This window comes from Lepidochelys kempii, chromosome 25 (assembly GCF_965140265.1).
Source record: "Lepidochelys kempii isolate rLepKem1 chromosome 25, rLepKem1.hap2, whole genome shotgun sequence".
NCBI classification, from domain to species: Eukaryota; Metazoa; Chordata; order Testudines; family Cheloniidae; genus Lepidochelys; species Lepidochelys kempii.
Window position 1 is genome coordinate 13,273,620 of NC_133280.1, and position 13,806 is coordinate 13,287,425.

The 13,806-nt window shown below is 39.4% G+C and overlaps 1 protein-coding gene across 4 annotated transcripts in view; it reads left to right on the forward strand.

Annotated features, from left to right (window-relative positions):
- DAZAP1 (DAZ associated protein 1) overlaps positions 1–13,806 on the forward strand; it is a 35,495-nt gene continuing 21,689 nt past the window's right edge. For all 4 annotated transcript variants that reach the window (XM_073324190.1, XM_073324193.1, XM_073324191.1 and 1 more), the window contains exons 1-4: positions 1–117; positions 9,336–9,376; positions 9,965–10,131; positions 10,410–10,475. In XM_073324190.1, the coding sequence (XP_073180291.1) occupies positions 86–117; positions 9,336–9,376; positions 9,965–10,131; positions 10,410–10,475 (306 nt within the window). In that variant the 5' untranslated portion in view covers positions 1–85. The remainder of the gene's footprint in view (positions 118–9,335; positions 9,377–9,964; positions 10,132–10,409; positions 10,476–13,806) is intronic.

Sequence of the window (13,806 nt, forward strand, 5' to 3'; positions counted from 1 at the left end):
AGCGGAGCCCGTGACCTTCCGCTGCTGCCGCCGCCTGGGCCTGAGGGAGCCGGGCCCGGCCCGGAAGCTGCCTGGAGCCGCCGCCATGAACAACGTGGGAGGCGCCGACGAGATCGGGTGAGGGGGGGCGGCTGAGGGACTCCGGGGACGCCGAGCCGTTGGGGGGGGGGGAAAGGGCGCTGGAGGGGTTCAGGGCGGGGGGAGCCCCCCCAGTGAAGGGGCTGAGACTGGGCAGTTCCGGGGAGCTGGGATATTCCCCCCTCCCCCCCGCGCTGCCCCGCCCCGCGGCCCCTGGCCACGAGCTGGCGGCTGACGCCATCCCGAGTCCTCGCGCATCTCATCGGGGGGGGGTTCCCCCCCGCGTGCCGCCCCCCCCCCCGCCGGCGCCGGTCCCGCGCCTGGCGGCTGCAGGTGCTTCGAGCCGGGGCCCAAGGTCACAGGGGCTCCCTGCGAGCTCTGAAGCGGAAGCCCTTGTTCCCTCCTCCGGGCCCTGACTCGAACCGTCCGCGGAGCCCCATTTCCACGGGCTGGGGAGCATCGCGCGTGTCTCGGGGCGGGGGGGGGGACCGCAGCCTCGTTGGGACCCCTGTGTCCGCGTGCTGGGCAGCCCAGCCGGTCCCAGCTGTGGGGTCAGCGCAGGCAGGCCACGGAGCGGGTATCAAGGGACCAGGGCAACTGCGGCAGCCCTGCACCTATCTTGGCCTCACCGTGAGGTAGCCGAGGAAGAAGGGAGATGCAAAATCTGCTGACAGTCTTGCCCCAGGGCAGGAGGAGTCCCTGTCTCATCAGGCTTTGCCCACATAGTTTTCCCCCGCTTGTGTCGGGAAGGGCCCGCTGAAGGTGAACCATACATCTGACTGCGGGGCTGAAATCTCTGCCCCTCCAAGAAAGACTGGCAGGACAAAGACGGAAACGGAGAGTCTTTTTATCTTCCCTCTGCTTCCCTTCTAGAGACAGGAACCGTGTACTGTGTCTCTGTGCTCTTTTAAACTTCCCTTCCACTGACAGGCTTCCACAGATCAGTTTCACATTAGGAATCTTGAATGGCTGCTTAAAGGTCTTCGGTGGACTTTGGCTATTTTAAATAGATAATGCCATATTTGGCTCCCCGTGGATTTAAGAAAAGGAGTATTTGTGGCACCTTAGAGACTAACCAATTTATTTGAGCATAAGCTTTCGTGAGCTACAGCTCACTTCATCGGATGTGATCACTCACTTCATAAGCTCACGAAAGCTTATGCTCAAATAAATTGGTTAGTCTCTTAAAGTGCCACAAGTACTCCTTTTCTTTTTGCGAATACAGACTAACACGGCTGTTACTCTGAAACCATGGATTTAAAATCGCATTTTATATAATTTTCCATACACTGCTCAAACATTTGCAATATTAAGAATCACAGGACAGTGTACAGTGTATGGGAGAATTGACAGAAAACTATAGAGTAGTTTTACACAACACTGGTTGCCAAGTGTTCTGTTGTAGTGAAATGTATCAACAGTTGACGGTGAATTTTTCCACCATGATAAACTGTTCATCCTTGTAAAAACTAAAATATACATAAAATCATAAACTAAAACCTTAGACTACATTGTCCAGAACTAGACTCATATAATGGTTCATCTATTGTGTCCCTCTGTGTTTAAATTCTGAACGATCTCAGAAGTACAAGAGATTTAATAGTACTGAATGTCTTGAAAATAACTTGTCTCAGTGAATGGTGTTTGTCCCTTGGGTTATGTTTATGGCATTTTCCTGTTCTGGAAGTATTATTTTTGTGTCCTGAGCCCCAATTACTGTTGAAACTAATTTATGAAATGCCCTCCCATGGGAGGGCATTAACAGCTGCATTTCTCGAAGAGACTAATTCGTTGCTCTGGAGTAACATGTTTAAAACCGGCTTATAAATACTGGACAGAATATTATGCTAACTCACATTCTGGACAATGAGCTTGTTGTGGATTGCAAATTGCTCATAATTTCACTCCCTACGTTTATATTTAGGTGCGGAAGGATCCGGTTTTAGTTCGTAAAAAACATAGTCATTAATTTATTCATCCACTCAAAAATACTTAGAAGAGAAAGGTGAAAAAAACAGGATATGTTACAGTTTTAGACAACTTACTATGGTATCAAGTCTGTTTGGCAGTCAACTAGAAATTAATCTTAAGAAATACAATTTTTATTTTGGAAGCTGTTATAAATCTTCTGTGGCTACCAAATTCTGAGTCTGAGTGTTTTACCTTCTAATGCAAAAATGTAAGTTGATGACATTTTTTTAAAAGTTGAGAAACAAAATATGTGGCGATAATTGAACTGTCAGCATTAACTTAAAAAAAGAACATTGCAAGCTTGTTGAAGTAATTTGTATAGTAGAACAAAAATATGAAAACTTTTTCCTATCAATTATATGTTTCCAGCAGGGTAACTGCTAAAGTTGATATGTGATAATCACTCTGGAGAAACAGTTTGAAATATTTATGGTATTACAGTATGTAAAATGTCCGGGTTTGCTGGACTCAAAACTTCCAATTTGAGAGATAATGTCTGAGAATGGAGTAGTAGTGTGCTTTTCCTGCCTTTTGATTATTCTGTCTGACATGGCTTTTATTTTCAGATCACTTTGCTGCTCCTTGTGTCTTGAGATTTATTACTTTAGCTACCTATACTTCATGCTTATTGCCAAATATTACAGTTCTGACATTCATGGAAGCCTGGCAAACTCATATAATAAAATAAGTCTTTGATTAGTTCACTGTCTTCCTGCTGTATTGAGAAATAGGGTGATGGTAATGAAGGGAGGGGAATTTGTGCCATACAGCACATGGAATTTTAGTTTTGTAAATTTGGGATTTGTGGTTGAAAATATTTAATACCTGAGTATATATAGTCTCATACTGCTGTGAGCCCCTAAGACTCGTGTTCTCTTGATTACTGGTGAAACCTGCTTCTGTTATTTCATACCATATCGGTTATGATCGCCTATGTAATTGAAGGGAAAACCTACATGAGATTCCAAGGCGTATCACCTAGCTGGATGATACATTATACACACAAGGGCTGTAATCCCTTGCACTAGCTGGGACAGATAGAGATTTTGTGGATACTATTCACTGCCGTTACTACTGAGAGTCAAAGAAAATGGTGCACTCCTGGAGGACTCTGTAGTCTACTGAAAGGACACTGAAAACAGCTGACGTATTTATCAGCTAGGATATTAATTAGAGATTTAGTTTAATAAGAGTCTTTCTGTTATAGTTAATTCAAAACTTTCACATAGTTGAGTTTCACATAGACAGAGTTCGCACATTGACTCCAGAGGTGGGATGGAGCTGCTTTGCATGTCATTTATTCCTCCTCCACTTGTAGTGTCCCATGCAAACTACTCTGGGATGAGATGAAGCATGCAAAACTTCAGAACCATCAGCTTTGTCTGAGAGAAGTTAACTTCAACTGTACTATGGGTTGATCAGAGCAGCTACATAATGTAAATTGTTATATATAGCTTTGTGAAAACATTGATTTGTGTGTGTGAGAGAGAGAGAGAGAAGTACACTTGCACAATACTTGAACTGATGGCAAGAGTTTACTGACTACCTGTCCTTAAGTGTTCGTACAAGCAAAGCTGTAAATGGCCAAGCCTCAGCTTGTGTAATAAGACTCATGAGAACAGGTTGATGATGGTATAAGCTAAATGTTGCAAGATGAGCAATCCTCTTGCACTGTCCTTAAATATTTCGCTTCTGTCAGCTTTCTTTTATATTGTGCCTATATCCTTGTTTTAGGCAGGTGGGTTGGTTAAATAGGGTTTACTTTTGCTCAGTATATTAGAATCCATCCATCACAGAGCCAAAGGCTAAGATTGTCTTGGCTTTTGCCATTCTATAGTATGCATATAAATAGAAGTGCTCTATTTACATACAGCTGCTGCAGTTGACCTTAGACAACCCTTCTTTTTTTGTTTGAATATTTGTCTGTGAGGTGGCTTGAAATAATTTATAACAGAACTGGAAGGTTTCAGTGGTCATTATCGAGAAGGGGAGCTCCCTGCAGTCAAACAACTAGATGGTCTGTCAGAAACCCACAGATGGTATATTTTTTTTATATTTGATAACCTGGCATAGACTAGTTGTATGTGGCTGATGAAGAGCATATTGCTAATCCAGAGTCCTAGGTTTAAAACAAAAGCTAAAATAGTTGCCTTTTTTATTTATAGTGAAATTCAATTGTGAATATTTTGTTATACACAAAACTACCTTATTTATTTAAAAAAAAAATTCTTGTGTTCCTGTTAGGCAGTATTACAAACTTTCTTTTCACAGAATAGGTACAGCATAGGAAAGAGCAGTGAAAGCCATTGTGTGTCTTTCTCTTTTGTATGCATCCGATGAAGTGAGCTGTAGCTCACGAAAGCTTATGCTCAGATAAATTGGTTAGTCTCTAAGGTGCCACAAGTACTCCTTTTCTTTTTGCGAATACAGACTAACACGGCTGTTACTCTGAAACCTTTCTCTTTTGTGGGGACCAGATCTAAGGAAGAGTGCAGTTCTCATCTTGGCCACTTTGGTGAGACTGCTACCAGAACTGTTTTTGTATCTGCCTATGGACAGTTGGATGGAAAGAAATTTTCTTCGCTCAGATAACCAAATAGACCATCTGGTGGTAGACTTGTTAAAACCAAAAAATGACATGTTACTCAAAACTGTTGTCCACAATGTGTGGGTTCCTTTGAACTGATGCTGCAAACACTTCAATGGCTAGAGACAGGACAAAATCATTTTTAGCACCATTATGGAAAACATTCTTGACATGTAAGCCTTGTTTAATAGTATCTTCCAGGAAATCTCCCACTGTTGCACACTACTCTTGGTGCAGCTTCACTGGTGGTAACAAATGATGGGTGTGCCCAGGCATTTTTGGTTTTGTATCATTTAGACCAGCTTTCAGCAGGGTTGGGTTATATGGCGGTTAAAACACTGAAGCCCTGTATACACTAGTATCATTAGTGAGGATATGCTAATGATCATTCCTCCAAAACAATTTAAGTGTGGACATAGTCAGTGTTTCTGTACGAGTGCTGAAAATTGTCCTTTGTACGCTGATAGTCATTTTCTGGACTGGTTCATGTGAACTGACTGAACTGTTCTCAGCAGCAAATCAGTTTTCTAGTGCAGTTAAGGCTTATGTTATTGCTGAGTTGGTCTGTCTATGAACCAGTGACTTAGAGGTGAAATCCCTGATCCAACTAGGCAAATTTTAAAATACCGTATAAGTAGATTAAAATTTGTACAATATGTTCATTATTTTTAGACTCTGGAAACCTAAATTCTTAAAGTATATTTATTTTCTGTCATTTGCTGAGCAGCTGAGGTAAGCTTGAGATGTCTTGGAGCAAGCTGGTGTAAAGTGTGTTTTAAAAAAAAAAAAACAATTCAAGAAAAATTAAAATTACAGCTCCTGGAATCAAATTTTAGCTCCTGAGGCTTGATTGCAGCCATTTTCTAAAGTGCCATACCTCCCTGGAGCTCCTAGCTCAAGTGAACAGGTGAAGTCTATGCTACTATTACTAATCTTCTATACAGCAGAATTATCCAAAATTCCTGTTGATTAATTACTACTGCACCCACAACTCTGTAAATTAGCTCCTGCTGAGCTGACTGGTGCCTTATGGCAGCCATTGTTAGGGAGTAGCTGGAGTAGCTATTTGTTTAATGGGTTTCAGAGTAACAGCCGTGTTAGTCTGTATTCGCAGTCTGTATTGCATCTGAGGAAGTGAGCTGTAGCTCACGAAAGCTTATGCTCTAATAAATTGGTTAGTCTCTAAGGTGCCACAAGTACTCCTTTTCTATTTGTTTAATAGAACCAGTTTCTTCTGCATAAAGCAGGTGAGAGGAAGTTGCAACATTTTCTCATAGGGTAAAGTAGCTCTTTTTTTTTTTTTTAAATCTATGGGCTGAGAATGGGAAAAATACAAATGAAACTTTCTCCTCTCATGGGGAGACACTTTTTTCTGAGTTCAGCTGAGCTTTGGCCATACACTGCACTATAGCAAAGTGGAAAACAAAAACAATAGACAGTTTCCTCTTTTCTCTGGAGAAAGATCAGGAAAAACAGGACATTTTCTTATGAAGTAGACAGCCCTGTCATATTAGTGTAAACTCAGTTACTTACTAAAATATAACAGGTGGCCCTTTAATTAAGATGCTGCTTTTGAGTAAGAGGGCCAAATGTTGGGATGGCCTTAAGTTAGCTTTTAATTATGGGATGCACTTTTTGTATATGTAGGGTTTTTTAAAATGCTAAAATTGATATGCATGTGCATACAGTTGCAAATCAAGTAGTCCAGCATCTGTGCACAGATAGAAATTTTGGGGCATGCTGTAACATGGAGAACTTGTGGGTACAGATTTAGATGCTGTTTCTAAAAACTTGCCCTTGACCCAGATTTCTGCTACATTTTAGTTTAAGAATTGATTTTGTTATTTAAAGAAATGACCATTTTTTATAGTCAGTGTTTTGGTCCATAACTTCTTGATATACAACAGGCATGAGACTGTCCTCACTTGTTACTTTTAAACTGAATCATAAGGTGACATTGTAGGTATGGTTTCACAGTTCAGTATTAAGGAGTTGTCTGGTGGTTGGTCTCAAACCTGGAAGTCAGTACTCCAAGGTTCATTTTCTAATTCTGTGTCTGACTTTCATGACTGTGGCTGGGTCACTTCTGTTTCACATTTTTCAAATGGGTAAACTGAATAATAACTTCTAAACACCTTGATAAACTCAGATGAAAGGCATTGTATGAATACATATGTCACTGTCACACCTCTTGTCTTTGTAACAAAAGCACAAATTCTGACCAACCAGCATACCTAAGCAATGCATTTTGATTGGTTTTCAAAGCTACCTATTATGACAATTTTACTAAAACTAAATACCATATTTTGGTATTCCAGATGTTCAGTGACCGACTGTGTTCTGTTTTTAAAGGGGGGGAGCACGCAATTTTATGTTTGCCATTCGGTTTCAACAGCAGCAATGTTATTTTTCATAAGAGTTAGTTCAAATGGGCTTGTCGTCTTTACCTAGTGCCCGAAGGCATCCTAGGAAATGCCTTCTTACTACATCCCAGTCTTCTTTGAATGTCACATTTAATATAAACTTATTTCTGGAAACTAAAATAATTTAAGAATTTACTAATGAGTCTGAGAGTCATTAATTTCAAGTAATGTTGTTTTTTTAAAAAAAACCCTCATATCTAATGTAGGATCAAACAAAACATGATGTGCTGACTGCAGAGCAAAGTTTACAGAATTACTAGACTATGTATTTTCCTTGTGGGAAAGGCCTTGGGCATTCTGTTCTATTACCATGAAGCAGAAATCTTTGCTATTAATTTTATGTGGAAGGTGCTCAGATACTATGGTAATGGGTAGCAGTATGTAAAGATAGTTTTATTCTATGATAAGAGCTTGTTAGGAGAAGACTCTTTTCAGATAGAACCAAATTAGCATAAATTTCCACTTTTATTTGGTATCTTGCGTGTCTTCTTCAAGCAGAGAGACTACCATACAAAAATGGTGCAGTCTGCAATCTTAGACTGCAAATCATTAATTTTGTGTTTCAGAAATTAGCTACAGAAGTATCTTTTTGTAGACTGACTGTCAGGACTTTGTAACTAGCGGAGCCTAACTGCTGTTTAGTTTTCACTGCAGTTAACAGACAACTTGACAGGGATGCTGTTAGGTTAGATTTTCCCTAGAATGATGTACTTATTGTGAAAATGAGCTTTCAGAGACCTAAAGACCAAACATTAGAAATGTTTCCCTGTTTTTTGAGCCACTACACATTTAAAAACTAAACTTTCCCCTGCAGTTTTTAACCTGAACTTTGTAGTTAGTTTTCCTTTCACTTATTGACTAGAATCTGATGGTAACCAAAAATGAATCAGACTAGTCTTCCAAGATAAGTGAAGTAGCAACATATAAGTAGCAAATAATCACTTTTAATGTTTTGATGGCTATGTAAGAATTTCTTTTTATGGATTTTTGGGTCTGACTTTCTCTTTCTGATTTTTGGGAAACCAAAGACAAGTGGGTGTAACTCACCTAAAGAACCAATTCCAGCTTACTGATTTGAGAGTAGGGGGAATTCAAATGTTCTCTAAGTTTATAGTTAGGTCAAAGGGAAAGCTGTATACAGAAGTTCCAGGTGATTGGAATTAATGATGGCTGAATTTTTCATTATTGTGTTTAGTTCAACATGCTTTAAAGTGAAGCATGTATCTTTGGTAAACATGATTCCCATTGGGCTTTTACCATATGGTAAAAATGGTAAAAATACCATATGGCATACAAGAAATTTGCTATATCATTTCCCTGTGTTTACACATTTTATTGCTTGACATTTGGAAGTTGGTACAAGATAACTTTAGTAATTGAGGTGGAGTAAATTTTCATACCCCAGTAGTTTTAAAGATAATCTCTTGAAGGAAAGGTAAAGTGACATACATTAGAGAACTTGGGAAATCTGCTATAACATTTATTCTTACAAAGGGGATACAGGGACTGCAGTATTTTCAGTGTTTACATATCCTGTTGGTTACTCTACAGTTATTAAAATCATCTGTTATCTAGTTGGGTTGTTTATCGTTCTTAACAATTTTGTATGTTTCATTCAACATTCAGTGTTTAATGGGTTTATTAAAACAGTCACACTAATGTTCTCTGAGCTTATTCTCAGAGGGTCCATGCAAGACCCTACGCACTACTTCAGACCCTTAACTCGGGAATAAAATGGTGAATAGATCCTTGATCATACTGTCTGAACTGAGATTTTCACAACATGAACAACACCGCTTGGCCCCAAAGAGTAGATAAGTAAAGATATTTGATGTCGTCTTTCTTCTGGATATTTTAGTGCTAGACATCTGTTTTCTTTTATTTCATGTTGAAGCTATCGATGTTTGATTTACCTTCTGCTTTTCTAGCACATTTCATATCTGCTATTTCAAATGAGAATAAATATATTCATGGTATAAATGTGCAATCCTATACCTGTGGGGTGCAGAAGAAGTAATACTTCAGTGTTTTTAAATCTTTTCCTATACTCATAGTATGTAACAGCTGAAGATAATCTTGAAATAAAAGTGGAAACTTAAAAGCAAAGGAGAAATTCATCTTCAGTGAGTAACAGGCTTTGAATTCTTCAAACTATGCTAATTTACTACATTAGCTAGATGAAAGCACAAACAGGTTGTGTATGTTATTACTTAAAATAATGCATGTTGTTTGATTCAGACCTCATACTTAACCACAATATGTTGTTTGAATTACAGAAAGTTGTTTGTGGGTGGCCTAGACTGGAGTACAACACAAGGTAAGTTATGTATTCTACAACCATTATACCAAAACATTACAAAGGACAAAACTTTATACCTCATACTTTCTTATAAAGTAATATAGTAGTAAAATCTCTGGAAAATTCAAATGAGTCTTTACTACTAATCTTCAATTTTGTTGCTTTTTAATGAATGATGGTAATAGAATTCCTGTAAAGAAACTTTAAATTTAAGTTTCTCTCCTGATTGTGGTGTTCATCTTTACATTGTGTCACTTTCATATCTCCTGGACAAGGATATGGAGAAATTTTATATTCCCTGGTTATGTTGGTTGGTATTTGGAAACGTTGGTTTTGACATCCCTTAAAGTGCTGACTCAGAAATAGCAGATCTCTGTTTTGAAAACTAATTTACTGCACTATTTTCTTCCATCTGCCTGAGTGGAATTAAAACAATGAGCACCTTTGGTTTTCAGATACATGGCTAGTATATCCTCTTTAAATGGTACAAATCATCAGGTGCCAGGTTTTAGCAAGTGCATATTAGAAGATTTAGACATATCAGTTTTACAAAAAGTTATACTCTTTAATTGCTGGTTCTGCTTAATACCATATTTTTTTTAACAGAAACTCTCCGTAGCTACTTTTCCCAGTATGGAGAAGTTGTAGACTGCGTAATAATGAAAGATAAAACAACAAACCAATCTCGAGGGTTTGGATTTGTCAAATTTAAAGATCCCAACTGTGTGGGAACAGTACTGGCTAGCAGACCACATACATTAGATGGTCGAAATGTAAGTTTACCTTTCACTTTGGTTTTAACTATTTAGACTATGACTAGGTCTTTAATATTTTTTTAAAATCCGTGAATGTAAAAGTAATTTGGGTGGTGGTTGACATATGAATAATTCAAGCTATGTTTAATATAGTTCTTTCTGAAATGTGTAATCTGGGGGTAACTTTTATCAGAAGTGTTAAGTTTAGAGAGTGGCATCCACAGCTGCTTTGAATTCATTTATTAGAGCAAAATATTCTGCACACTCAGAACTGACCAATTTGGAACTTGTTACAGATTGATCCAAAGCCATGTACGCCTCGGGGAATGCAACCAGAAAGAACACGGCCAAAGGAGGGATGGGTAAGGAGAGATCCTTAAAGTATACTGATAGATATATTCTAAGGTCTTTCTGGCTAGCGGCCTGTGCTCTTCACCCCATACACATCATGAATATCATGTTGGTATTTCTCGCAGTTCCTGATCATCTTACATACATTTTAGAAAGCTCTTTAGCCTGCTTGGAACTGAGAGAGAAATGCAGAAGTATTGGTGTAAAACACAGTAAGCAGTTGGTATTAAGGCCAGATATCTTCTTAATTAAATTAAAGCTGACTACATTTTATATTCTGGTGTGTGAAGGAGCTTACATTGATACATGCTGCTTCAACAGAATTTTTAGTTCTAACAGCCAAGTGGTTTTTTCCTAGGGGTGCAGCTCTCGTTGGAGTTGTTGGTTATGCTACTAGGTCTTTTGTTCAAAGATTCTTGCCGTTTTAACTGACATTGTGACATACCTACTGATTGCTTCTAGATGTACAACAAGCCAGAGTGTGGGAATCAACGAAATACCTTTGACAAGAAGCAAGTATGATTGAATGTGGGTAATGGTGGTCTGTGACTATGCAAGGATAAATAGAGTAGAAGTTAAATTGTATGCTTTTGTGAAATTTCAAACAGGCTAAATCTGAATAAGCTCTTATGTCTGATTTACAAGAGTCAAACAAAGTTCAAGAATTTCATCAACACTTGTATTTTGGGTTTTTTTGGGGGGGGAGGCGGGAGAGGTAGGGGGATGAATTACGGTAATTAAAAACTTATTTATGTCACTTATACTGTGGTAGCATCAGGTATTGTACCATAGCTTAACCTCCACCGCCATCTTTTTGGGGAAGAAAACTGGATTATTGCTCTGTTTAAAGTTCTGCTATATTGTGAACACATTTTTTTCTGAAATATATTTATTTTACTTGTTTAATTTTATTACTGTTCTGTCTCCTGTTTGTGTGTGGTGGTGGTGGTGTTGGTTTTTTTTAATCTAATTGGTAAAGTAGCTGTTTAGCATCTACTTTTTTACCTGTTGTTTGGATAGTGTAACTTCTAAAATCTATGAGTGAGCATGCAAAGCACAAAATGAGGATGAAATCTTTGCAGTTATAGGCAAAAGGTTTTTGACTGACCTTTTTTAATCAACTGATGTCCCTTTCAGTCTTCCTTTATGGTTAGGTCTACAAATTGAGCTCTGTTTCAGAGGGGTAGCCGTGTTAGTCTGTATCAGCAAAGACAACAAGGAGTCCTTGTGGCACCTTAGACACTAACATTTATTTTGGCATAAGCTTTTGTGGGCTAAAACCCACTTTTATCAGGTGCATGAAGTGAAAAATACAGTAGGCAGGTATATATATTACAGCACATGAAAAGATGGGAGTTGCCTTACCAAGTTGGAGAGTCAGTGCTAATGGCCAATTCAATCAAGGTGGATGTCACCCATTCCTAACAGTTGACAAGAAGGTGTGAGTATCAACAGAGGGGAAATTACTTTTTGTAGTGACCCAGCCACTCCCAGTCTTTATTCAGGCCTAATTTGATGGTGTCATGTTTGAAAATTAATTCCAGTTCTGCAGTTTCTCGTTGAAGTCTGTTTTTGAAGTTTTTTTGTTGAAGAGTGGCCACTTTTAAGTCTGTTATTGAGTGTCCAGGGAGATTGAAGTGCTCTCCTACTGGTTTTTGAATGTTACAATTCTTGATGTTTGGTTTGTGTTAATTTATTCTTTTGTGTAGAGACTGTCTGGTTTGGCCAGTGTACATAGCAGAGGGGCATTTCTAGCACATATCACATTGGTAGATGTGCAGGTGAATTAGCCCCTGATGGTGTGGCTAATGTGGTTAGGTCCTATGACTGTGTCCCTTGAATAGATATGTAGACAAAGTTGGCAACAGGGTTTGTTGCAGGGATTGGTTCCTGGGTTAGTGTTTTTGATGTGTGGTGTGTAGTTGCTGGTGAGTATTTGCTTCAGGTTCGGGGGCTGTCTGTAAGCAAGGATTGGCCTGTCTCCCAAGTTCTGTGAGAGGGAGGGATAGTCCTTCCGGAGGTTGTAAATCCTTGATGATGCACTGGAGAGGTTTTACTTGGCGGCCGTAGGTGACAGTTAGTGGCTTTCTGTTACTTTCTTTGTTGGGCTTGTCCTGTAGTAGGTGACTTCTGGGTACCCTTCTGGCTCTGACAGTCTGTTTCTTCACTTCCCCAGGTGGGTATTGTAGTTTTAAGAACGCTTGATAGAGATCCTGTAGGTGTTTGTCTCTGCCTGAGGGACTGGAGCAAATGAGGTTGTATATTAGGGCTTGGCTGTAGACAATGGATCATGTGATGTGGTCTGGATGAAAGCTGGAGGCATGTAGGTAAGTTTAGCGGTCAGTAGGTTTCTGGTCTGGGGGGGGGTGTTTGTGATTATTGCTTATTTGCACTGTAGTGTCCAGAAGGTAGATCTCTTGTGTGTACTGGTCCAGGCTGAGGTGAATGATGGGGTGGAAATTGTTGAAATTCTGGTGGAATTCCTCAACGGCCTCCTTCCCATGCGTCCAAATGATGAAGGCGTCATCAATGTAGCGCAAGTAGAGTAGGGGCGCTAGGGGACGAGAGCTGAGGAAGCATTGTTCTAAGTGAGGCATAAAAATGTTGGCATACTGTGGGGCCATTCGGGTACCCATAGCAGTGCCGCTGACTTGAAGGTATAAATTGTCCCCAAATCTGAACTCTGTTTCTGAGGAACAGTAAATCCTGAACATGAACTGCTTGGTGTAAGCTTCATCTATCTACTTGGGGAATATGATGGGGATATATTATATTTAAAATGGCTGCGGGAATAGGTGCACTTGGGTAAAAGTTTCAGAAGGACTTAAATGACTTAGGAGCCTGCGTCCTTTTGACTTCCATTGAGATGTGGGCCCTAAGTGTGTCATCACCTTTTTAACACAACTTGTGGTTTTGAGTCACTTAGTCACTTCTGAAAATTTTATCCTGAGTGTCTATCCTGTAAGCAAATATACTGAAGTAGAAACTATCTGACTACAGTTTAGGGCTGATCAGTGTAAATTCTCTGCTACCCAATTTCCCCCCAAAAAGTATTGTTCTAATTACCCAGAATTGTAGAAATCCATGAAAAAGTTACTTTAATGAAGTCTGTTTTACTTGGACTCTTATCTTGATTTCCCAGAATAACATGTTTAGTCTTCCAGTGGTTGTGAACCAAGTCCACCTGGCTTGTAAATTCATGGTTGCTGAAATTGAGTATAGAGTCAACTGTTGATAGGCCTCAACCTTTTCCAGGCTGTAAGTAGCTCTCACTTTAAAAAAAAAAAAAAAAAAAAAAGTGGCTTTAAGTAATCCGTGACTCTGATTCTTCGATAGCCACGG